The 26,131-nt window shown below is 46.5% G+C and overlaps 1 protein-coding gene and 1 long non-coding RNA gene across 5 annotated transcripts in view; one reads left to right on the top strand and one right to left on the bottom strand.

Annotated features, from left to right (window-relative positions):
- Positions 1–12,715: 12,715 nt before the first annotated feature.
- On the bottom strand, positions 12,716–14,325 carry LOC147601710 (uncharacterized). Its single transcript, XR_015257641.1, has 2 exons — positions 13,527–14,325; positions 12,716–12,904 (listed from the first exon to the last, which is right to left on the bottom strand). It is a non-coding gene; the product is annotated as an uncharacterized LOC147601710 (long non-coding RNA).
- Positions 14,326–15,017: 692 nt separating this feature from the next.
- ZCCHC2 (zinc finger CCHC-type containing 2) overlaps positions 15,018–26,131 on the top strand; it is a 43,398-nt gene continuing 32,284 nt past the window's right edge. For 2 of the 4 annotated variants that reach the window (XM_086740323.1, XM_086740322.1), the window contains exon 1: positions 15,018–16,091. In XM_086740323.1, coding sequence (XP_086596449.1) covers positions 15,147–16,091 — 945 coding nt within the window. In that variant the 5' untranslated portion in view covers positions 15,018–15,146. The remainder of the gene's footprint in view (positions 16,092–26,131) is intronic. The other 2 variants (XM_086740325.1, XM_086740324.1) reach the window with 1 other exon arrangement.

The raw sequence follows: 26,131 nt of genomic DNA, 5'->3' as shown, positions 1-26,131 counted from the left end.
ATAATTTGGCTAATTAAAAGTGACAGGCAAAGATTCTTCCTCAAAGACAGGAAAAAAACCCCACTCATTTCTCTTAATAGATGGTTGGCGAGTCTGGATTTTCTCATCAGCACCACCTGCTGAAGTACTTCTCCAGCCAGATCAACGCCTGGGCCCATTTCTGAGAGCACATCCCGGCCGTGTGATGAAGTGTCATGCAGAGACCCGCGAGGTAGCTACGCACCGGCTGACTTGGCAGCCTGGAGCTGTGTGGTGGGATCCCCTCAGGTACCAAGCAGTATTAGATGTATTGGGAGGCAACAAGTCTCCAGAGTTAGTCGATTCTCTGTTAGTCTGCACTGCCACATTTTTGTTCCTCTTGTTTCTTGGGGCAGCAGGATTAAAGCTAGCCCATGTATGCGTACACTCCAGTCGCACCATTTATGTTTCCTTGATGCTTTTGCTCAACAGTTTGTTGTTACAAGTACTAGAAAAGCATCTCATCAATTTAATCCCACCACCTCTCCCTAGATACCTGCCTTCACTGCTTTCCTGCACACGCGCATTATCAAGTTCTTTGTATTCCCATTACTTACTCTAATTTAAAATCAAGCTTAAAATTTGGTCAAAGCAGCTTTCTCTTCTTGTTTCCTGTTTCAAACTATTACTTCAAGGAATGAGAGTTCTCGTTCTGCTAAGCTAAGTCCAAGTTGGGAGTTACTGGTCTGAGTTGTGCTCAAGCCTCTGCAGCTTAAACCAGGTACTTAACATCTCTCAGTTCCTCAACTTGCTATCTGCAATATGAGGTGAAAAAAAGCCTGCCTGGCTTAGGTGTTCCGAGGTTTACCATACTGCTCTTTGCAATTTGTTGTGAGCTCTTATGAAGGAAGGTTTTGTAGGGACACAAAATGCTTTTATTTCTGGGTGCTGTTAGTGGATTAGAAGTGCATTTTTAGTAACCACTTACATTCGCACCACTCAATAACCAGTGTAAAAAGCAGCCAAGGTGAATGGAGGCAAGCATTTTGTGCTCACAGTGCACTGCTAAAATTGTGAGTGAAAACCGCTGATTGGCACCCAACAACTTTTTTTTTTCTTGTGGTAGCATGACAAACTATTAAATTACTTCCTTTACCTTGTTCATTTCTATATCCAGCCCCTCTGTCCCGTGTATTTTTCAACCCTCATGTCCAAGGATATAGCCATTACCTCTGCTTAATTGTTCAGTTAGCTTACATTTTTCTTTGATGTGTATCAATGTTATTTTTGCCTGACCACTTCTTCCACCAGCCTTCCCACCCTGATGAGCGTTCCCGCTTTCAACCGATTGCTCTCGAGTCCCACTGGAGTGCTACTGTGTCGAAGCAGCCTTTTCCCTGCCTCCTCACAGATCAAAATGGTTATTCAGACTGGGATGCAATAAGTTTTACTGTACTTGTCAAAAGGGAATGGATGCCTCTTGGAATGGCGACGCATTCATGACTTGTACAAATCAAGTAACTCTGCCTCTACAGCTCTTTAAGCAGAGCAGGATAACTTGCCTGCACATTAACACATACAAATGCAGTATGTATCGGTGCTTTTCTGTTAATGTCTCTGCAAATGGAGCACAAATAAAAATATTTGAAGTTCGCTGATCTTTCAGTATTACGGGTGGGCTGGGATTCAGGAAAGACTCTGGATTTGCTTGGATTTAAGCAAAACAAATTGAAACGAGAGATTGAATAGTTCAAGGTATGTGTAATAGGGGATGAGGCCTCTGCCAAAGCAATTGCTAGTTTAAGTAAGCTCAAATGTAATCTCTAATTACTATTATGTCTGTGGTGTCTGCTTGGTGGTCTCTGCAAAAAAAAACCCAAGTTTTGAACTTGAAGAGATGCCCAGTGTACAGCTAGCAATAGCTCTAAAGCAACTAACACTGACTCAAGCCTACAGATCTCATGCTAGGCTTAGAAAACGCTTGGGGTGTATTTCCATGACAGTTTAAGCTGGTCTAAGTCAGAGCTGGAACAAGCACAGTTCCAGCCAGACACTCGCTTTGCCCCAACACAAAGTTTGTCTGATGGTGAGACAGTTCAAAGAGCAAAGCAGAAAAAATGCCAGATACAAAACTGAAATTACAAAGCTGAAAAAAAAAAAAGTAAAATCCAGTAACTTTCTGCTCACTCAGCTGGCTGGGCCAATTTGCAGTGAGCTCAGGAAAGCACCAGCAGCTGATGCTGTCACCCTGCGCCCCTACGCAGCTGAGGCAGGTGGACAGGGCAGAGGCGGGGGCAGTGCTCAGGCCTCTCCCCTGAGCGCTAGACATTAGTTTGCAGCTTTTCTTGTCCTGTGCTTCCTTCTTAACCTTGCTTTCCTTCTGCACAGCTTTAACATCTTGTCTCCCTCGGTGTGGCTGAAACCTGGCCATTCTGACTTATTTTTTTCCTTTTTTTTCCAACTCTCTTCTCCATAATTGTGTACTGTAACAGATGCAACCTGCTTTCCTGTCAGCTACTTTTCCCTCCAGTGAGGTCTGAGGTTTGAAAGTTCAAAGGACTTTTCCTCTCCGTTGTGCTAAAGACATCACAAGGCTAATAGACAGCATTTTCCACCAAAAATGCACCTGCTCATTATATCTACAGAATAAACAGTATCCAGAATTTGTTACTTTTACTGACTTTTCAGAAGGACAGGAGTTCTGATATGTGAAATGATGATCCAAAGGATGGGACAGGGTCTATTTCTTTCAATGGTTCTTATTTTATGAGCTGCTCCTTGATGACACCTATGCTGGTCTCCTTTATAGGCTTCTTGGCACAGAAAGCCACATCTATAAAAGCAAACAGTATCCAGTACTTACACTGTGGGTGTATATGCAGGCTTCATTTGAGATGATACTGCCTGTGTTCTGAGTTAGTCTCATTTATACCACAGCAATTTTGCACCCTTGTAGGCATGTAAATGGGCTTTAAAGAAGACACGAGTATAATTTGTAGCTAGCCTCAGGACAAGAATTCCCTCCCAACATTTGGAAATGTGTTATCAAGCTCTATTAGGTGTGGAAACAATTTTTATGCAACAGAAAAATATTATGTGGAAGCATCTATTGCAAGATTGAAAAATCTCAATGTTTTATTTCTGCTTGTGTCCTGCTCGGCAGTGGGAAAGTAATGCTAGTATTCTGCAACCATCAAGAATTTCATCACAACTAATGCATCCCTACAAATCACTTCAGGTTTGACAAAACATTTTTCAATGCAAATTCATTTTGTTGGAAGCCCTCATTGGTTCAAATCATCTTACTTCCATGTTAAGCTCCTTTTTATATGGCTACAGTGCAGTAAAATGGATCTTCATGTCGACTGTTGACGGAGTCAGGCAATGCAGGTTAGGAATATAGAACTCTAACACAATGTCCTGCTTCTGCTGCCCCCCTTACAATACCATTTGACAGAGGATTTATTGTGAATAATATTGTTTATGAAAAGCAATACTTTTCAGGCCTGACATCATTCACTAATTCACACTAAATGCAATGCAGTATAATTTTCAAAATCTTTGCTTATTTTTCTTTCTTTTTTTTTTTTTTTTGAGTCAAAAGTTCTGACTGCTCTGATCATCTTTAAAAGGACAGATACTGCTTAGGGATAAATCAGTCTACTTGAGCGCCTAAGAGCACTGTCTCACATGATCTCATTGGCAAAGTTCCTGAAGCTGTATTTTTAAGCTGCAATTAATTGCACACTATGGACCAATTCTGCCAAGCTTCTCAGGCTAAAGCTTTGAGGTGGCCACAGGAGAGACAAGCCAGTGGGAAGAAAACTATTAGACCTTGCCTACTGGGTCTTACAGCCGACAAGCAAACCACTACTATCCCGATGACGTTGGCGGCAAGGTAAACATGTAGTCTTCATATATGCTCTCAAGGTTTTTCAACCTGCAGGCTTTCTATCGTAAACAAATATTTTGGCATAAGACAAAACAAGAGAACTGACAGTGCTAAGATGTGTGTACTAGGCATATATGTCTTTGCAGCGGCAAGGGTAGATGGTGGTCAGTGAGTGTTCAGCTAACCAGAGGCAATGAGGTGCAGCTGTATTTCTCACTTTTGCCATTAAACGCCCTCCTCTGTTCAATGTTGTCACGGTGCTTTCATCTCCTCCCTGGGGAAATCTGCCTCAGCATTAGGTCCATTTCACAGACAGGAGAGGATCAGTGCCACAGCCCCACGTGGGTGTGTGATTCGCCCTTCGCTTCTTCGGACCACGCACGCTCCTCTTAGGCACCATCTTCACCTCCCCCCGCCCCACCAGGCCTATGGATTTCACTTTACCTCTCGGGCATTTTACAGAGCACCTAAATAACCGTTCCCACTCCTAAGCATGATTCCAGTTTACATATTTTTCTTCCTTGATCTCTGTTCACCGTTAAAGATCCCTTTCTCTGGAAACTTTTTAGTTTCCCAGTTCTTGTCCTCTCCAGTTGCTCCCTCCAGCCATCACTCCTGAAGGTGGAATTGCAGAAGAAATTACATCCGCTGGGAAGAAATTCCTAAATGATGAGGCTTAACCATGTTCATTTCCATTTCTACACCTTGGAAAAGAACACAGTAATTTCTCACTTGTCCCGCAGGAGAGGGTTAAGATTAAGTAAACAGTGTTTTAAAAGCACTTTGCAGATGACAAAAAAAAAGTCCAAGCATTTCCATAGATCTAGTGATAGGAAACCTCTTGTTAAGCTGCATGTCTCAAATCAGTTTTGATAATGATTTTCTTTTCTTTTACGGTTGCAAGCTTATTTAAAAGAAGTGTTCACTTTTTTTTTTGGCACTTACAGTTTAAAATTCATGTTTCTGTCACATTCCTTTGGCTTTTCTCTTAGGTTCTTTACTATGCTCTCTAAGTGCTTAAAAAACATAAGCTTCTAGGACAATAGAATATTTAAATTAGCCAGAGTGTGATGATCAGAGGAACTGAGAGAGCTGGGAACCTCTTGGAATTCATTAGATGCCAGATTTAAGCTACATACCCAAGCTAGATGTTCACAGTTCAAAGATATTTTTTTTTTTAAGTATTTAAATAGAGTGTTCAGGACTGAAGAAGAGCGATCCCTGGAGAGCCTTTAAAATGGGAGAGGAAGAGAAAGAAAGAATTGGGCAAAATTATCTTGCAACTGGCTTCCGACACTGATTAATAATTAAATTGGTAAAAAGTTAAACTCTTGAAATGATTTAAAATGTAAGTACAGAACATCCTTTCCCAAGGAGCTGGAGTGCCTTTTTAGGCAAAAGGCTGCAACAGTAATTCATTGGATTTAACTGATTTTGCCGCCTTTTCTCTGGAGGTGATAAAGCTGGTTGGCAAGACAGAAAAGAATGCCGCATTGTGGACGGACTGTGTGCTCACAACGTTTTCCAATTTAAGTCCTCTATCATCAAGGCTTTTTCATCATCTCCAGGCAAACTCAAAGTATTATGGTTTACTCTTCTTTTAGCGTCTCAAAGTACGCCAGGCATATCAAAGATATCGCAAGCCACACGTGTCACTGACTAAGAGAGGATTTCTTAATTAACTCTTTTATTGTATGTCTTATTACTTTCTAGAGGCCTTGATCAATACTTTAGCCACCGCACAAATGCAGGGGAAGGCTCAGTCATGGCCAGATGTGTTTATCACCAAAATGGATGATTTGTGTGCAGGGTAGAAGAAAAGGAAGTTCTTGAATGGGGACCTGAGGTAAACACAGTAGTGCACACTGGTCCTGAGCCAGCCAGCTCTGGAAGCTTCTTCTCCACCCTTCCTGGAAGCACTCCAGGCCCCATCCATGTTGTCCCTGAGGCAGCCTGACTTCTCTAGATAATGTCTTCCTTTGCAGCAGGCAATATTAGGAGCTCTGTGGGAAAGACACTGAGCAACCTTGTTTGGCCAATGCTGCAAGAGCAGAAGGGGTAGCTGAAGCTGGAGGGACTATGAGATTTGGCACAGGAAAACATAATTTGGGCTAAGAACAGATTAATTAAAGGAACAACATTCAAAGACCATCAAAAGGCATCTGAAGGTCATTGATATCCAATGGTAAGTGTTTCAGGAAGAAAAACTGTGTGAATAAAATGGCATTAAAAGGAGAAAAAAAGTGGGATAAATGCAGAAAGAGTCAGTAAAGCTTGAGTTGCTTAATTGAGAGGAAGATGCTAAGAGGTTTTTTGACAGAAGAGTTTTAAAATTTATTAATTAAAACCCAGCCTTTTAGCAATGAGTTTTCAGCCAGGCTTTTTAGTTTTTCAGAGCCTCTAATGCTTTCCAGATTCCTGGGAAGGAAAGAGTATTCCTCTTTCAAATACTGATTGCTCTTTCAATACATGCTAGAGAAAGCTAGGCATGACTAAACCATTATTTCAAGAGTTAGCAGATGATTGTGGATGATAATTATATCCTCTTGAAAACACCCCTTGAGGCAGAGACAAAATGGGGGCAGGGTACTTTTGTGACCCTTCACTTGTCTTCAGTTATTAAAGACAGCCTGTAACTGAGGATAAAAAAAAAAAAAAAAAAAGTTTTGGGCTTCAACCACATGAAAACTCTCTCTCTGCTAAACAAAGCATAAGGATCATCACTTCTATATGCAAGTTCAAGCTAGGTGTATGCTGGAGTGCCCTGGCTGAACTGGAGCGAGGAGGTGAATGTCCACGTACGTACGGAAGATGCCCTGTATCCTCCACACAGAAATTTCTTTTCTTTCTTATGAAAAAGAAACACTGCTGTTCCTGAGACTGAGCATTACCACCAAAATAACCAAGCCGCCCAGCCAGAGGAGGGCCTTTCCCTGGGAGTTGGCGATGCCCAGGGGTGAGCCTGGAGACAGGCAGAGCTGAGGGCAGTGCTGGTGATGCACACATCTTCCCATGGGCTGCACTAGGAGCTCCAAGGCTCTACGCTGATATTCACTGCCCAGGCATGCTTTAAATATTTTCTGGACAATGGTCCCCTACTTCAGGTTTGCTCAGGATTTGAGATTTTGATACTAAACACCAAATTTGATGCCTTGATCCCTTAAAAACCACTGAAGTGGGGCTATTAATTTCAGTAGGAACAAAAGCTTATGCAGATTTCTTTTTTTTTTTTTTTCTGTAGGAGGTATCCACTCAACTGATTCACTCAATTACTTATTTTTTCCAGAATAATTTTTTTTGCTGCTTTTCCTCATATACTCCAGATTGTAAGCCATCCTGCTTATATGCCATAAAGTCCTAATAAATACACATCAGACTTAAAGAGCTTCCACAAATGTCATTACTTCAATACAACCTACTCATTCTTCAGAAATGAAAAGCCAGAAATACCTCCAGTATGAAACACCTACCCATCAAGAGATTTCCAATTCCTTGTTATACTCCCGCGAGGTTGCCAAATGGAGACCTCCTGCTTTACAAGCAGGGATTCACACCTGAACTGAACACTGGACATCTCCAAAGAGTAAACGGGAAAACTTTCAAGGACAGATAATTTGAACTATGAGCACCTCAATATACATACATATATTGTGGGAGAGAACCTGAGGAAAGTGAAGGTTGCTTCTTTGTACTCACGTATTTTCACAACTTACGTTAAAATAACGGAATAGCAGCGTGTAACACCTGCATCACTTAGGTTAATGCATGCAGTGGATTCAAACAAACGTCAACGATGTACCAAGGTGAGCTGAAGCTTCAGCTCACTTTGAACAGTGATGTTATGTGCCCTGAGCCAAACAAAGTGTGTGGAGCAGAAGACAAATGAGCAGTCAAACGAGCAGTAGCTGCTGACCACCTTACACCTCCAGTAATGTTGTTAGCTGTGCAGCTGAGGTGTTCCTTTTGCCCCCAGACCTCCATCACATCCATAGGCTCATGACAGCAACTCCCACCCAAGGAAGATCTCTCCTTTCGTCCTTCAGCTTGCTGGCATTGGAACAGTTCCTCTTTTGAGGGCTTCAATGGGACATAAGCTACCCTTGGCAAGAGGGGGTTTCCCTGGCTGTAGGTAAGGTGCTAAGCATGGCTCGAGCTGCGCAAAACGCCACACTGAGCACTGTCAGTGACCGCTTTGCACAGTGACGGCAAGAGCTGCGTGTCTAATTTGGGCAGCAGCAGATGGATCATTTAAAACAGAAAGAGACTGGCACTACCAGCAGAGCGAAGGGATAATGTGTTCCTTCTGCAGCACAAATCTCACAAGTGACTCATGACTCTTCTGCAGCTCACGCTGGCATCCCTTGGTCTTTGTGACTGTGACTGCACATTTTAAAGGTCAGGATACAGCGCTTCTTCCTCCAGTACCTTTGAGTTCATACTGGCGAGAGTTTTCCTCTGAAGAACATCCAGTGCACACAACGGTTCCTTCTGGTTTGATCAGCAGGTTGCTCTTCTCCTCCTGGCCCAAGTGTAGAGATTATAAAATAATCCAGCCAATAAACCTGTCAGGAGGGTTTGATTCCCAGGTGCTCGCTGCACACATAATTATCTTGTACGTGAGTAATACCAGGCAGGCCTGGTGCTTAGGCTCTTGTGTGCCTCAGCCACACCCACATTCCTCCTGCGAGCCCTCATTTCAGAACAGATTTCAATTAACTCATCAGATGTTTAAGGTGGCGTATGTCTTTTCTTCTTTGTGTAGGTGTTTAAATTTCACTGCTTTACACTTAAGGATGTACTTCACTGCTAACTGGGACAGAGACTGGTTTGGGCATGTGCTTAAATGGTTTTCTGCCTAATGGTCTTATTTAAGTAGGACTTCCTATGCCAGCAAAGCCCTGGCGTTAGCTGAGCTGTGGGTGCAGATTGCTCATGTGCACAAATTCATGTGCTGCTCATTGTGAAAGCACACAGTGATGGTTCCCTGGGGCTCAGGTTTGGGGCTAGTCTTGTTTAATATCTTCATCATTGATCTGGATTAGGGGATTGAGTGCTTCCTCAGTAAGTCTGCAGATGACACCAAATTGGGGAGGAGTGTCGATCTGCTCAAGGGTAGGAAGGCTCTGCAGAGGGATCTGCACAGGCTGTAACAATGGGCCAAGGTGAACTGTATGAGGTTCAACAAGGCCAAGTGCCAGGTCCTGCACTTCAGCCACAACAACCCCATGCAACGCTACAGGCTTGGGGAAGAGTGGCTGGAAAGCTGCCCCGTGGAAAGGGACCTGGGGTGCTGGTTGACAGCTGGCTGAACATGAGCCAGCATTGTGTCCAGGTGGCCAAGAGGACCAACAGCATTCTGGCTTGCATCAGGAACAGTGTGGCCAGCCAGGAGTAGGGAAGTGATTGTGCCTCTGTACTTGGCACTGATGAGGCTGCACCTCAAATACTGTGTCCAGTTTTGGGCCCCTCAGTACAAGATGTTGAGTTGCTGGAGCATGTCCAGAGAAGGGCAGCGAAGCTGGTAGGGGTCTGGAGCACACGTCTTATGAGGAGCAGCTGAGGGAACTGGGATTGTTTAGTCTGGAGGAGGCTGAGGGGAGACCTCATTGCTCTCTACAGCTACCTGAAAGGAGGATGTAGTGAGGTGGGTGTTGGTCTCTTCTCCTAAGTAACAAGTGACAGGATGAAAGGAAATGGCCTCAAGTTACGTCAGGGGAAGTTTTGATCGGATATTAGGAAAAATTTCTTTACTGAAAGAGTGGTCAAACATTGGAGCAGGCTGCCTAGGGAAGTGGTGGAGTCACCATCCCTGGAGCTGATCAAAAAACCTATAGACGTGGCACTTCAGGACATGGTTTAGTAGGCATGGTGGTTTTGGGTTAACGGTTGGACTTGAGGACCTTAGAGGTCTTTTCCAACCGTAATGATTCTATTCTATGGTCAGGTAGTAGCTTTCTGTGCAAATTTCAGTTCCGTATGCTGGTACTGCACAATTTATACTGGCTTGAACTCAGTGTGATCCGAATCAGTGCAGGCTGTGCTCTGTGATCGCAAAACCCCACTGACAATTTCAATCAGTGTAGGGAAACTGCTGGCCAGAAGATCCACTGGAATGAGAATATTCCATTGCTACTGCATCCTTAAGCCTCCTTAAACTCTCTTGATAACTTTAATTCGTTATTTTACCTGGAGAAAAGCAAACCGATACAGACTGCCATGTGTACCATGGGCTGGAACGCCGTGCAGGTAAGAAACCCACTCCATTTGCACAGAAGGTGAAATGCGTCCGCCTTTCTCAGCAGCTTGGTAATGTTTCCATCTTTCATATGTTTCTGAGTTGCATACGGCTGAGAACAGTAATAATTCACCTTTGACAGTTACGTAAAAGAAAGACTGTGGCCTCGGTTCAGCTTCCCTTGAACGGTGAGCTGAAATTTGCAACCGTGTTTCGTAACAGTACCTTTACTGGCACGCTTGGCAGAGAGGCCTGGGACAGGTGACCTTTGCAAATGAATAACCAACAACTTTGACTTTAGAAATAGTCTTTCATAATGAAGTTGATCCTGGGAACACACCCTCTACCTACAACTTCTTTTTCAGTAACTTTAAATCCAAAACTCTGTTTAAAATGTGTTTAAAATTGTACGTTTATTCCTGTACAGGATGCTAACATAATTAGGACTACGGGTCACCTTCTGCACTTTACTAGTCATAGTGAATATAATGTCCTAAAAATGCCTCTCTTCGTTCCATAAATGTGTATTAAAAAAATGTAATTTATTAAACATATCTGTAGTTTCCAAACATAAGCTTGTTCAACTCCTGCTGAAAAAGAGGCCCAAAGAAAGAATAAACCAGCTCAAGCATTCAAAACCCATCAAAGCAATAAGAATTAAAAAAAAAAGTAATAACAACCTATTGATTTGCCAGGTTTTATTTTTAGCAAATTTCAAGTTGTCATCTTCTCAAGACCTTTTTTGTCCAGATCTCAGGGCTAAAAGGTAAATGTCTCCTGTTTCGTGAAAGGTAAGATACTACAAAAAATGCCAGCTATCATGAGATAAATGACAAATCATGAGTCAGCAAAACTGCTCCAAAGCTTTATCAGGGAAATTTGTATTTTCTTCCAGCTTGCTTTTTTTTTTTGTGTGACGTTTGTGTGACATTGCCTGAAACGATTCCCTTACACCTCAGGAGTTTGGCTGAGAGACCCGACAGTAGTCCGTATTACTGATGGTGGATTAAACACACTTGCAAACTTTGTATAAAGAGGCAGCTCATCTTCCTACAGTCTGAGAAAGGGGAGGAAAGGGAAGAAAGGAAGAAAAGAGGAAAGGAAGCTTTTTGTTTCCCTATTTATGTATCTTCTACCCTGTAGTATGGGAATCCATGCAAAAGTCCTCAGTGAGCATTTGTTAACAGCTTTGGGAAAAAGTGAAAACACTAATAGCAGAGACAGTAGCTGGGGAACAGGATCAACATGGAAAAAATATATATACTACTCTTTATGAAAAATAGATATGACCTTTCTGTGGGAACTCGGTGAAGGAGGCCATTACACTCAAAAGAGACGTTGTGGCTGCCTGTACACAGTGTGGTGACACACAAAGTACAGGAAAAGGAGGCTCCTTGGCTTGTCTGTTCTCCTCAGCTGGTTTATCCGAACTGCGATGGTCACAGCTAGGCGTAAAAGCTGAGCCAGCAGCCTGCAGCAAGCAGGTTCACGGAAGGGTCTATCAATAAGGAGAACACTTCTAGATCAGCAATGAAGCCTCTGTGCACTCAGGAGGCTCGAGGCTTGATAATTTGAACAGGGGTTATGCTGTAGTGGTGGAAAGACAACAGGTGGAAGAAGACTCAGAGAAGTCTCTAGCCCTGTTACTGCAGATCCCGCTGTGGCAATGGCGATTCTCTTGGACACGGCATCTTGCTCCGCGTGGTGCATTTCTGACCCTTGACCTGGGGCACGAGACCAGACCCCTGCTGCACTCTAACGAGCGCCGCTTCCCAGAGCGAAGGTGCAGAGCTCCCGAACCGGCAGCACTGTCTGGCCTGCTCCTCTGCCTGCTCTGTGTTGCATCAGAGTTCATCTGGCTTTCAACTTAGAGAGAGATTGCAGACATATTTTTCCCTCTAAGGCTCTGTACCATGCTCACCCTAAGCCAGCATGACTGTGGGTTTGACAGTCATTAAAGATCTACGCAAGCTGTACACACACACACACACACACACACACAGACAGACACAGGCTATACTTCTTTTTAAAAACATCAGATTAAAAAACCTCAAGGCAAGTCAGATTTTATAGTAGCCTCTCCTGTTGTGCCAGCTTGTCAGTGTTCCTGCATTTCCCCGCGGTGTCCTTCTCCCATTCACAGCCCTGAGTTTCACTTTCATTTCTCTTGGGCACTTGAGTTTCAGTTCTCTTTCCACATTGTCCTCTTTCTTCTTGCTGACACCTCCCTCAGCTACTGAAATACTTGTAAGTCCACTTGGAATATCTTTGTCTTCTTTTTGCTTTCTCATGTTATTCTTTTTCCTTTTTTTTTAATCTTTCCTGACTTTCAAATCTGTTTTTCCCAGGTATCATAGTTTCGGCCATTAAGAAAAGGTAAATTAAGATGGGCTGAGTTAATCAGGTTGTTAAGCTTATTAATGAAAGTAAGTGTCAGCTTGGGAACTATCACCAGGAGGGATGGGCTCAAGTATTTTCTGGACTCGAAGAGTGTGCTTTCAGCCATTACCCTCATGTGTGTGCGATTTATCCTACCCTTGCAGATTTACGAATGGATCAGTGGACCTTCTCTTTCTGTCATCACCCTCCTCCCCTTGCCCCAGATTAAATTCCTTTTTCACTGTCCGTGGTGTTATCTGTTTGGAACATTTTATTAGGAAATGTTATTTCTAACATTCAGATCATTGTAATTCTGATCCTGCAGACTCTATTCAGACTAAATATCTGTCCAAATTACTAAGCAGAAACTTCAGGCCTTGTTTCTGTGCTTCCATGATTTCAGCTTGGCACATCCCCTGAGATAGTCACGGTAATTTTTCCTTGAAAAAAAAAAAAGGTAACAAGAAAATGATAGGAATTGCTGCAATTCTAGAATTATTACTTCATAATGACAATGTAAGAAAATATTATCCTGGGGTGTTATGATAGCTGCTTTGACTAATAACTGCAGGGATCTGGAACAATTCACAGGTCCAGCCAGGCTCTAACCAGTGAACAGCATAAAATAAAGGAGAATAAAGCGGGCTTGTGAGACTTCCTGTGCCTATTCCTCATCTGCCCAGCCCCGGAACCAACAAGAACTACTGGTAGTTTGGGATGAAAGGGTGGCACTCGACTCATTTCCCGCTCCCCACTACACCTGATGCCACACATCCTGGCAGAGGCCACGAGGATCAAAGGTGACAGCGCTGCTATGACACTAATGAACGAGGACAGCTGCAGTGAGGCAGGTTCAAGTCCACTTGTGTTACTACAAGAGGATCGAGCAGCAATCAGGAATATATAAACCTAACATACAGTACCTACAAGTTAGTCCTTTCCTTTTTTAAAATGCAATACGTATAAAAATGCAGGAAATGGTTTCATGTATAATCGCTATTCAAGACTGCTCTGTGGCAAACCTGAGTGATGCGTACAAATTATAATCTGCATGACACTTACTTGGTTGTTTAATAAGCAGGCTCTTTCACTGTGGCACGATTGGCTTCTGGACAGACAGATAAGGGGGAGTTAGCATTGGCAATTTATACTTTGTTGCTGTAAGCAGTTCGGGGATGCTGCTTTGCATAATCGTAATTAAAACACATTTTATTCTTCACTGTGTTGTTCTGCAAGCCACCGACTTGATTCTTTTTTCAAATATACTGCCTTTATGTAAATGTATGGGAACCGAAGCAAGGAGCATTGCAACTTTCTGATTACTCAAGACTACTGCTTAATCTTGTCATTGTAGGCTCTTCATCGTCGTGGGTTGCAACAGCTGGGAACAGAAGAGGGGGAATGAGAAGGAAGCAAGTCTACTATTTCAGGATGGACAATCCCTAAGCCATTTTGCTGTACTTTTTTTTTCTGTAATATTCCCTGTATTTCCCTACTGTAAAACTGCCTGGTGGAATGCCACGGTACTGTAACAGTAAGAATTTAAAAACGAGGCATCTTACACTAGAAGCAATTTCAATTGCATTAGAAACGTTAAAGCCTGTAGCAGCTACGTTTCTGTAGTCAGCATTGTTCCGCCGGTGCGGTACAGCTTTGGGCCCAGTCCTGCCAGCTACGGGTGAATCCGTACGCCTCTGCGCACCCAAGCCGTCATCAGTCGGCGCACAGCCCTATCTCAGGGAAGTCTTTTAGCTGGGACACAGGGAGGTTTGCTCCTCGGCTGGTGTGGAGTGAGCCGTTCCCCTCTGCCTGGGTACCTGAACTCATCAGGCCCACGCGGGGCTGCGCCGAGCCAGGCGGCTGACAGCGGGGCGGGGGGTGGGGAGGAGGGGATCACGGCTCCACGGCGGCCGCCGCCCCCAGGCTGGGGCCAGGGGAGCCGCCCAGCTCGCCCCCCGCCGAGCGGGGTCAGCCCGGGCCCTTGCCGCTCCCCTCCCGAGCGCGACCGGCACCGGCGGTAGGGAGCGAGCTGCGGCGCTGGGCCGGGCCGCGGGGCCCGCGGAGGAGGCAGCCTCCACCTATTCACCAGCTGGGCGCCGGTGCCCGCCGTGCGCCTCAGAGGGGAACCCGGCTCCCCCGCCTCCCGCCTCAGGCGAGGCGGCTGCCACAGGCCCACCGCGCGCAGCACAGCACCGCCCTGCCCAGGCCCCGGCAGCAGCAGCGGCGGCGGCGGGCGCCGCGCACGCCGGAGAGCGCGCTGACGTCGGCGGTGCCGATAGGCGGAGGGGCGCGCTCCGCCCGCCCCCTCCCGGCCGTGTCCCCCTGCCCTGCCCCCCTCCCCCGCCGCGAGCTGGGTCTCAGTCCGCGCCGGCCGGGGCCGCGAGCGCCAACGGCCGCCGCCGCCTCTGCGCGCGCGCTCGCGAGGGCGCCGGGGAAGGAGGGGGGGAGGGGGAACCCGCTGTGGGAGCCGCCGCCGCCGCGAGCGAGGCCCGCCCTTCCCCCACCCTCCCGCCCACTCCCCCCCGCGCGCACACGCCGGGACCGTTGCCCCTGCGCGCGCCTCCTCTCGCGCCGGCAGGGCCGCGGCAGCATGAGCGGCGCCTCCTGACCGCCGCCGCTGGACGCGTCTCCCCGCCGCCGGGCCGGGCCCCGTCGGATGCTCCCGCCCCCCCTGTCCCGAGGATGCTGAAGATGAAGCTGCCCCTGAAGCAGACGAGCCACAAGGCGGCGGCGGCGGAAGAGGCGGCGGCAGCCGCGGGGCTGGGGCTGAAGGAGCCCGGCGGTGCCCTGGACTGTCACCTCCAGCTGCAGCAGGTGCCCCGGGCGCCGGCCCGTGGGGTCGCCGCCGCGGGGAGGGGGTGCGGGCTGGAGCGGCCGAGCCAGCTGCACGGCTTGGGGCCGGGACCGGGGCCTGGGCCTGGCCCGCCGCCCCCCCGCGCCGCGCTTACCGCTCCGGGCGGCGGCGGGCCCGGTTCGGCGGCGGCCCGCACCGACAAGGAGACGGTGTACGAGTGGTTCGGGCTGGTGCTGGGCTCGGCGCAGCGGTTAGAGTTCATGGTGGGGCTGCTGGACCTGTGCAACCCGCTGGAGCTGCGGTTCCTGGGCTCCTGCCTGGAAGACCTGGCTCGCAAGGACTACCACTGCCTCCGCGACTCGGAGGCGAAGGCCAACGGGCTCAGCGACCCTGGGCAGCTCGGCGACTTCCGCGACCCGGCCGTGCGCTCCAAGCTCATCGTTTACCTGGCCCTGCTGGGCTCTGAGAACCGCGAGGCCGCCGGCCGCCTCCACCGCCTCCTGCCCCAGGTGGACTCTATCCTGCAGAGCTGCCCGGCGCGGCGGCCCCAGGCGGGCGCTGCCGAGGAGGAGGGGGCCGAGGAAGAGGAGGAGGAGGAGGACGTGGTGATGGTGATGGACGGAGCCGGAGAAAACGGGCAGGGCAGCCTCCCCGCCGCCCAGGGCCTGGGCTTCGGTGCGCAGGAGGAGCTGCTCCTGCTCTTCACCATGGCTTCGCTGCACCCGGCCTTTTCCTTCCACCAGCGGGTCACCCTGCGGGAGCACCTGGAGCGGCTGCGGAGGGCCTTGTGCGGGGACCAGGAAGAGGAGGGCTTCGGCCGCCACCAGGCCCAGGTAAGCCGCGTCCCTGGCGCTTCGCGCTGCGCCATCTCATCGGGCGGTTTCCTGCTCCTTCCTTCGCCCCCTCCCAGTTTTCTGGGAGCGGAGGGCGGCCGCTTGCCTTTCCCCGAAGCCCCCCATTGGGATATGGCCCCTCCCCTCTCGCCTCGTTGCTCGTCCTACCCCTCCCCGCCCCCCCCCGCTCGCCACTCCGGGCAGCGTAGGCCCCGGCCACCGCACAGCTACTGTAGAGTTTCTAGTACGAATTTCTTGTTGTGACGTAACAGTGCTTGACTATGACATAGTAGAATCGGGGAGGGAATTTCTAGCCTGCCACGCTTTCCGGAGCACTGCTTTTTGAATGGTCCCTTGCTGGAGCGCAGGGTGCAAAGTACTGCTACAGCTTGACTGGCTGCCTCATACGCTGTAGGCTGCTGAAGAAGTTGTACCGTGCAGAAGTACAAGCGACAGCTTGACTAAATTTGTAAAAATAATAATAATGCTAGATAGAAACCATACGGCCTAAGAGAGCGTTCTCTAGGGACTTAAAACAATAGAATGCACTGAAGTTATTTTTTATTGGAACCTGCCGCCCCCCCGCCCAGCAGTGAGACTTAGGCTTGGACTTGGCAGGGATCAGAGCAGCAGTTGGGGGTCAGTGGCTCTAATGCTGGTTCTCTGAAAAGCTGTGTGCAGTGAGGTGGCTGAAGACATTTGGCAAGGGGTGGTAATCGTTTTGCTGAAGGAGCAAATTAAAATGTCACAACTGGAGCTTCTGTTCACAGAAAAGTTGATTTTCTGGGTGGCTGTCAGGAAACAGCAAAGCACATCTTGAAAGCAGATGTGCCACTTGTTGCTCAAAGGTGGCTGTCATCGAGAGTGAGGACTTCCAGTGAGTGGCACTGGAGCATTCTCCTGTGCAGCAGCTATGTTTAAACTCAGGTTTTCCCCTAGTACCGTTCAATGCTGCCCTCTTGGCGAGCACTGGCTTTAAAATCTGCCCCATCTATGCAACCAAGCCATCATCTTGGGGCTCTGCAGGTTTTGGTCTATAGATGGCCTCTCATGCAAAGAGGAAGAAAGGGCTGGAAGATAGGTGTTCATAATGCTGTTCAACACACCAGGTTTTCATTGGGTACTCGATAGAAAAAGGTACAAAACAGTAAGGTCTGAGTCTTTTGGATTTTGTTTCTAAGTTTCTTTGCAGTGCTGTCCAATTCAGCCACTCCTAGAAACTGTTTTACACTGCCAGCCGTGGGAAAGGAGTGGCCCCTTTTTCAGTTTGGTAAAGATGGGATATGCTCTTGAGGAGACAGGGATGAATTTCTAAGCCTTCAAATAGATTAAGTAAACGCTTGTATCATTTTAAGGCCAAAGCACATTTGGCAGGTCATAAACTAGTGGGTAGATGTTACGGTACTGAAATCATAATAAATTCGTAGCTTAAGTCCAAAAAGTGTTTATTCTGGCTCAGTGACCTGCATCAAGTCTAGCTCTATCCCCAGATGGATCCTGGAAGTCCATCTTTAGGGGGAGAAGATCTAATTGCAGGAAGTGGTAAGACTGGACACTGTTCTTGCTGGGTTTGAAGTGCTAATAACTAGAAACATACTTCCTGCCTGAAACTGGCACATGGGTTTGTAGCTGCTCAGTGTGTCCCACCAGATGCATTCGGAGATCAGGCTCTCATGAACTACTGGAATTGAAGTCTGGTTTGTGCAGCATTCTGGCTTCAGCGTAAAAGCAGCCTTCCAAGTTGTGGTGGTGTCGTTTACTCAGGGAACACAGAGAGACCCAAGTCGGCTTGGCTGAACACGCATATCACATAGTCCCTAGTCCACATAGGACTGAAACGGCATCCCTTCTGTAGGATTTTTTTTCCCTTTCTTAATGGTTAAACTATAAATACAGCACAGCGCTGGGAAATAATGGCTGCAGGGAACAGAGGGATTAATGGGTTTCTACTGAGTATTTTCAGTCCATGTTCACAGGGACGGTGGGACCCTTGCAGGTAAGATACTGGAGGAAACTGAGTTAGTAGCACTGTTGAAGACTTCCCTGGCAAAATGCAGCTGTAATGTTAAACAGGCCTTGATTTAAAATGCTTTTAGGTGTCCACAGGCTTTTTATCCTACTTTACTCTCTGAAGTTTAAGTGCCTTCAGGGCTCTGCGTCTGTGAACTAAAACGGTCCATAAAGACCTCTTGGAATTTTTCTTCGGGTGGTCGTGGGTCAGAGGGCTGGGCTCCCTCTCTGGCTATCACCGCCTCTGTGGCCAGCAGCAGCCCAGTACAAGCAGCCTCACCTCCCACCCGTGTGCTGTTCGCCGTGCCCTGCGCCCTTCCAGTGAGTGCCCGGAGCAGGCGCGGCCTGTCTGGTTTGGCAATGGCCGCACCTAAAAGGAGGACTGGAACTTTCTCCTCCCCCGTTAAACAGAGACAGACGGATTCTGCGAGGGCAGAAGGGCCAGTAAGGGGGGGGACGCGGCGCCCGAACCCTAAGAGCGCCGTAAGGGCTCGGCAGGCCCTCCCCGGAGAACGGCCGGGCGAAGGGAGGGGGCGACCTCTGGCTTTGTTTGCGGGGAGGACGGATCGATCATGGCACCGCCCTGGTTCCCCTCCGCCCTCCTCCACAGTGGGGGCGAAAGGGCCGGTCTCCGGCCAGCCGGTCTCCGGGCAGGGACGCCGTGACTCATGATCACTGCCGCTTCCCGCCCCCATTCAAGATGGCGGCGGCGGAGCCTGCGCTCCTGGTCACGTGCCGGCAGGGCGGTTTCCTCTTCGTCCCGCCGGGGGAGGGGCGGCGCCCTCTGTTGCATAACGGGAAGGGTCTCGGCCGTTCCGCACCGACGTAGTGGCGCGTGGGGCTAATCGCGCGCCGCCCCCGGAGGTTGGAGGGGGCCCACGCTCACGGCCGCCCAATGGGAAGGCAGCGTGCCGGCGCGTGCCGCCCGCTGCCGTGGGCCTGGAGCGCCCCGGTGACCCCGCCCGCTGCGCCCCTGGGGTCCGGCCGGGCCTTGGTCTGAGGAGCGGACTCCGCCCGGAACGCTGGGGGTCCCACAGGCCTTTTCCCGAAGGGAGAGCACAGGGCGTGGGAGGGCCTCGGGGTCGTTGCGGGAATGCTTTGCCGCAAGCACGGCCTGTCCGAGAGGGGCTGTGGTGTGCCCGGTTTTTCGAACAGATAAACCACAGGAGAAGTTTTGTGCAGAGAGGCTGCTAGCTCAGCTCTGGTCTTCCCTTCTTTAACGCTGCCAGGCTCTCACAGCTCATGTCTTCTGGACAATCTGAAGATGGTAGGAGAGCTGTTGTTCACCTGACCGGTGAAATAATGCCTAGTTATGGCAGGCAATGGTGATGTGAAATCAGCCCACAGGATAGAGTTCAAACATTAAATTGAACCAGGTCATTTATTTTTCAAGTTTAGATTCTGAATTCCTTAGGGCAAGGACTGTGTTACGGCCTGTGGTGTATCTAACAAAATGGCTTGGTTTGAGGTGTCGAGAAGCTTGTAACATTTAGCTATAATGAGCAGCAGAACTTGAGAGGTTCACCTACAATGAGTTTGTATGTGTTTTCCTAGAATGTAAAGCAATTTGCTTTTTCCCGTGATTGGGATTTTGTTTTCTGGGTAGGATCTGTGCCATCAGATAAGGTTGAGTTCACATAAAAGTTGCTTCTTGACAAAGACTTAATAGGATTGCAGCTCTTTTCCGTCTCCCATTTTCATGATCCTGTAAGAACTTAAAATTTCTCAGTGATACATTTTAACAAATTTAGCTGGAAATGGCTGACAAACTCAAAAGTTGTAGGAAGTGGGATGGGCAGAGGCAGGATTGCTTATAATTGCATAAAATGTTTCTTTAAGAAGATGTTCTGAAATGCTTATTTTTTACTTAAGGTAGAAACACTTGATACTATTTTCAGGTTTTTAAATTAAGATGTAGTCTATAATGACACCTTTTGGAAAGAAAAATCATTGATACATTAAGCTGTGCAGAATATGAACTTTAAATCTAAAGTTGAAGTATAAGAATAAGTCAGCAGGATTAATGTCAATAATCATAAAACAAGCACTGATGTGCAAAGAGTCTGCTGATACCTCTATATATATTGGTTTAAGTAACAGAATGCAGCTTAATTCTTGTGTTGATGATAATTGTTTAGTAAGTGCACTAATATCAAAGCTATTTGACTTTATTGCCGATCTTGCTTCATCCCATCCAAGATCTGAGATCAGAGTGCTGAAACGCTGAAGGAGGTCTGAGTATGTGCTCATATAATAAATATGGCTTGCATTAGACATGGGAGCATTTAATCAGACGTATTTGACAGTAATAGAACTAAGGTTCTATTGAAATAGGCAATCTCCTGGAGATAATGGTTTGCTGAATAGTGTTATAATTAGCTGGCTGGAGGATTCTTTACAGAAAAAGTCTCTACTTGGAAACAAAGGGAAAGTTTCTGTTTACAGAGTATTTTTCTTAGTAGGCTTCTATTTATAGGATATTTTGTCTGCAAATTAGAAGAGTGCTTTTATGATTGATCTTCAGTGACTTGCAGCGGAACAAGGTAGGTAGAACGTAATTTTAGAATCTAAGAGCTCTGTGTGAGCAAAAATACAGGCAATCCTATTTTGAAGCTGCAGTGTACTCTTTAGTGTCGTAGAGCTGGGTATAGGGGAAGGTGTGTCTTCAGAGTCTGGTTTAAATAAGAGAGAGAGGATAATAAGAGATAGAAAGATTAAAAATGTTAATTTTACTCTCAGCAAAGATCTTTTGAATGGTGGTACACTCCAGGAAGATAGTGATATTTTACAAATTTTGCATACTGAGAAAAAATGTATTCTGGCTTCTTCAGTGAAGACTCCACATAGGAGTTAAGGATTTCCAGAAACATTACTGGAAGTCTTCTCGAAAAGAAGTCTGAACTAGATAAAAGACAATGCCTAAAGTGAAAGATCTCTGTCTAAATGCGCATGCTAATGCTCCAGGAAGCTGCGGAGTAAAAACTTTCACTCAGTTGTTTTAGTTGTTAGCTCTAAATATGAGGTGTTAGGACAAGACAAGTTTGTAGCCTTGCCCAGTCCCATTATACCAGGGTTAATCCTCTTGCAGTTTCCCATGCCAGTTTCTTCTCCAATGTATTAAATGACCACTGGGGGCATTGAAAATGTAGCCGTGGCTTCCTAATGCTTGCATTTAGGTTACTGTTGTTAAGCTGTGGTCTGGTTTTGAGTGTTGCCCAGTGTTGACGTATTTGTAGGTATCAGGATCTCGCTGGACTTGGTGTACCAAGGAGACTCATCTCTTTCTAAAGGGCTGTAGAAAAGGATGCAGACAGAAGCAGTAAGATGGCAGTATTTGTGAAACCACTGAAGTCTGCAGAATTCTGTCTACTTAAATCTCTGCCACCTCATTTACTTGCCCGTATCAGTGTCTAGCCATAGCTGCCCTAGAAAACAGTGCAGTTGATTCTCTGTTAACTGTAATTAATACTAAATGTCTACTTTTCCTCCAAGACTTGGTGAATTTCTGCCATATCCTCCAAGTCTTAAGGGTTTATATTAGTAGAGACCAAAGCTTGCAGAGGATAAGCTCAGAGATCTAGCTGGAAACTACATTCCTTTGTGGCCTTCTTGTCTTTCCATGGTTTCTTAATCTTGTCCTTTTTGGGAGAAGAAAGTAGAAATACTTTTAGTACTGAAAGGAGATTTAATGACTTGGGAAGTGTATTAAGAGTGAGATAAGAACATGACAGAGAGATTTTCTGTTATTTCAACGGTCATACTTGAAAGAATACTTTTAAACTATGCTGCTTAGACCTCTTGAGTTCAAGAATTTGACAAAATGACATATTACCCTCTGCTAGTAGTTAAAAGTAGTAATGAAGGCATCATCTTCTCTCAGTACTACTTGTACTTCAGTGAACCACTCCTAAGGGGCAGCTGTTTTTCTGAATCTTTCTGTCACTCCAGGCTGTTGTGAGAATTTTTTTTTTTTTTGTATTCAGTCTAAACTAATACATTCAAGTAATCTTCTTAATCACTCACCAGACAGTTGTGACAGTACTGAAATTAAACTAAGTTGTTGGACAAGCAGCCAGCTGGTGATCTAAACTGTTGCATTGCTGGCTTTACCTTCAGGTTCTTTACTTTGTCATGGGCTAGCTAGGTTGGACTGAAACTGTGGTTTAAGTCCAGTTAAAAGCTCGGACGCAGATAAGACTTAGAGAAGGAACGCACTATGTTTCTAGCAAACACAGGTGTGGTATTCCCCCAGCACTGAAAATCATTGCTGTAGCTGAAATGTCTGGTACTTTAAGTGTAGTTGCCAGAGGCCTTGATAGCTGAAGTTGTTAATGCTGTGTAAGAGGTTGGTATGCCCTTTGTTTCAAAATTGTTGTGATTTCACAGTGCTACAAGTTGGTCAGTATGTGGTTGCAGAAGCTGTCATGTGGTGTGCTTTTCCTCCCTGAGTCAGCTGATGTTTTTTCAAAAGGTTTCTGTCTCCCTCGCAGTGTTTTGTTGCTGCCTCTTACAGGTGAGCTGTTAAAATAGTTTTACTAAAAAAATATGCCTTAAAGTGGTCTTGAGCAATTGTGCGTTCTGTCTATGCCGTCCAGCTTACTAGATATGAGTTAATAGGGCAGTTGCAGATTATCCATTTGAACCATATGTTCAGTCAGTCAGGCTTTTATTTAGCATATTATGGGATTTTATGTCACAGAACCACAAAGTGGCTGAGGTTGGCTGGGACCCCTGGAGGTCATCTTGTCTACCACCCCACCCCTAGGCTTAAGCAGGGCCACCTATAGTGAGTTGCCCAGGACTGTATCTAGAGAGCTTTTGAGTATCTTCAAGGATGGAGACTCCACAACCTCTCTAGGCAAGCTGTGACAGTGCTTAGTCACCCTCACAGTAAAAAAGCGTTTCCTGATGTTCAGAGGGAATCTCCTGTGTTTCAGTTTGTGCACATTGCTCTGATCCTGTCACTGATTACCACTGAAAAAGCCTGTCGCCATCCTCTTTGCACCCTCCCTTCAGGTGTGTGTGTGTATATATATACGTTTCTATAAATATAGGTTCTTTTCTGCAAAGCCACTTTCTAGCTGGTTAGGCCCCAGCTTGTGTAGTGCACATAGTTGTTCCTCCCCAGGAGGTAGGACTTCGTGCTTCCCCTTGTTGAACTATGTGAGGTTCCTGTCAGCCCGTTTCTTCAGCCTGTGATTCTATGTGGAATAAGCATTATTGTTCTGGAGGTTGATTCTGCATGTGAAAAGATAAGTTAACAAGGAAGTATTTACATTGTTTGTTGGCTGTGGCCAAAGACATATCATTTAGTAGACCTTCATGGTCTTAGATCGTGAGGCTGATTCTGTTCTTCGTCTTGTAGAACAGCTCTCTGCATCTCAAATCAATTGGACAGTGCTATTGCATAGTTGAAAGCTTGCAAACTGAAGTGTAACTTAGCAGCAATGTCAGTTGGGCAGTTGTATTCAGTTTTGATCTTGCATGTGGCTAGCAGCTTATGCAAGACACCAGTGGATATTTTTTCACGGGAGACAATCTGTTTCATCAACAGTTGTCAACATTAAACATATTTGAAAGCATTGCTGCCCTGTATGTTTGCATTTGTGAGTACTAAATGCATGTGCTGGATTTCCATTTAAGTATAAGATGGCATTAATGTTATATCATAAAATCATAGAATGTTTAAGGTTGGAAAAGACCTCTTGGATCATAAAGTCCAACCGTCAACCTAACACCACCATGCCTACTAAACTGTGTCCTGAAGTGCTACATCTACGTGTTCTTTGAAACACCTCCAGGGATGGTGACTCCACCACTTCCCTGGGCAGCCTGTTCCAGTGCCTGACCACTCTTTCAGTAAAGAAGTGTTTCCTAATATGCAATCAAAACTTCCCCTGGTGCAACTTGAGGCCATTTTCTTTCATTCTGTCACTTCTTACTTAGGAGAAGAGACCAACACCCACCTCACTACATCCTCCTTTCAGGTAGCTGTAAAGAGCAATGAGGTCTCCCCTCAGCCTCCTTTTCTCCAGGCTAAACAATCCCAGTTCCCTCAGCTGCTCCTCATAGGACGTGTGCTCCGACCCCTCACCAGCTTCACTGCCCTTCTCTGGACATGCTCCAGCAACTCAACATCTTGTACTGAGGGGCCCAAAACTGGACACAGTATTTGAGGTGCAGCCTCATCAGTGCCAAGTACAGAGGCACAATCACTTCCCTACTCCTGGCTGGCCACACTGTTCCTGATGCAAGCCAGAATGCTGTTGGTCCTCTTGGCCACCTGGACACAATGCTGGCTCATGTTCAGCCAGCTGTCAACCAGCACCCCAGGTCCCTTTCCACGGGGCAGCTTTCCAGCCACTCTTCCCCAAGCCTGTAGCTTTGCATGGGGTTGTTGTGGCTGAAGTGCAGGACCTGGCACTTGGCCTTGTTGAACCTCATACAGTTCACCTTGGCCCATTATTACAGCCTGTGCAGATCCCTCTGCAGAGCCTTCCTACCCTTGAGCAGATCGACACTCCTCCCCAATTTGGTGTCATCTGCAAATTTGCTGAGGGAGCACTCAATCCCCTCATCCAGATTGTTGATAAAGACAGATAAACAGAACTCACTCCAGTACCCAGCCCTGGGGAACACCGCTTGTGACCAGCCACCAACTGGATTTAACTCTATTCAGTACAACTCTTTGGGCTCAGCCCTCCAGCCAGTTTTTAACCCATTGTGGGGTGTGTGTGTATATATCCCTATGTCCAAGCCACAGCAAGAATTAGGTGATAGGGTGTAGATATAGTTGCACACAGTCTTGAGTAAGGCTTCCTCTTTGCTGCTGTTGTCATCAAGAGAGGGATCAGCAGCACACAAGTACATGTGCACTTTCAGCTGATTATTGCTGCTTAAGCAGTGATGTTTAGCCTTTGTTCTGACATAGCTACGTAACTATATATCCATGTATCGCAGTTGTAAAGCAGTAAGGGTGGGAGCTTGTAAGTATTGTTTTAAGCAAGGCATGGCTTTGGGCTTGTAACTAGCACCATGTTAATTAATGATTATTCTGACATCACTCAAATTTCTCTAAGGTACAGATGCTGTGGTTGATAAGTCATGATCATGACCTTGATTTGTTCAAGATGCCTTCTTCCATCTGATTTTGTTTGCCAGTTCCTACTTGTATATGAATGAATGAGCCGTGCCAGTTTACATCTACACAGCCTGCAAGGCTAAGTAGTGCTGTCCCTAACAGCACATTTACTGAAGTCCTGCAGAAAAATAAGCTTTCGTATTTGGACATATAGAACTAATGAAGCTGTCCAGCTGCTGTAGGCAGGTTTCCCTTGTTAGTGCTCATCAAAGCTGATGCATTAATAGTTCTTTGATGGAAGTGTAATGCAAACATCAGAAGACTTACGTGCATCAGTCACTTGCTCATGATGATTAGAAGGCTATCTAATAACAGATTTCATTACATATTGCCAAACCAATACCAGCATGACGTTTTTTGATCAGCTATCTATGTTAATAGAAGGCAGAGTTTGGACATCTGTCATGTGTAGACTAGCTGAGATTTGCTCAGCTCACCTACATCAGTTATACAGAACAGCATCCTGCCGAGCAGGATGGCTCTCTGCTTTAGACATTTGGTGCTTCTCTTTACAGTCATGGAAAACATATCAAGTGGTAGGTGTTTTTTTTTAATATGGTACTTGACTTTCAACCATATGAGGAAAGATGTGTTGGATGATAAATTCTGGTCTAGATTGTGAGAGCAGATAATTTTATAGAGCATTCTCTTATCTCATTTCACTTTCAAGGAGAAATGTAGTTAATCCTCTAGCCCATCACAAAGATCTGTGCGATTATCAAACTAGTTATCTGGCAGCTGGTTTTGGGGCCACCCACGTTTCTTGCTTCACTGTATAGCCACAGCACTATGAGCTGCAGTGAATCTTTGTATATGAAAGCCTTACAGTGACAAAGGCTTGTGAAAGCATTAACCTTACACTTGCGTGTGTTGTGTGAATATATTTTAT

This window comes from Chlamydotis macqueenii, chromosome 2 (assembly GCF_036417535.1).
Source record: "Chlamydotis macqueenii isolate bChlMac1 chromosome 2, bChlMac1.mat, whole genome shotgun sequence".
Taxonomy (NCBI): domain Eukaryota; kingdom Metazoa; phylum Chordata; class Aves; order Otidiformes; family Otididae; genus Chlamydotis; species Chlamydotis macqueenii.
This window is presented reverse-complemented; position numbering and strand designations above follow the sequence as displayed.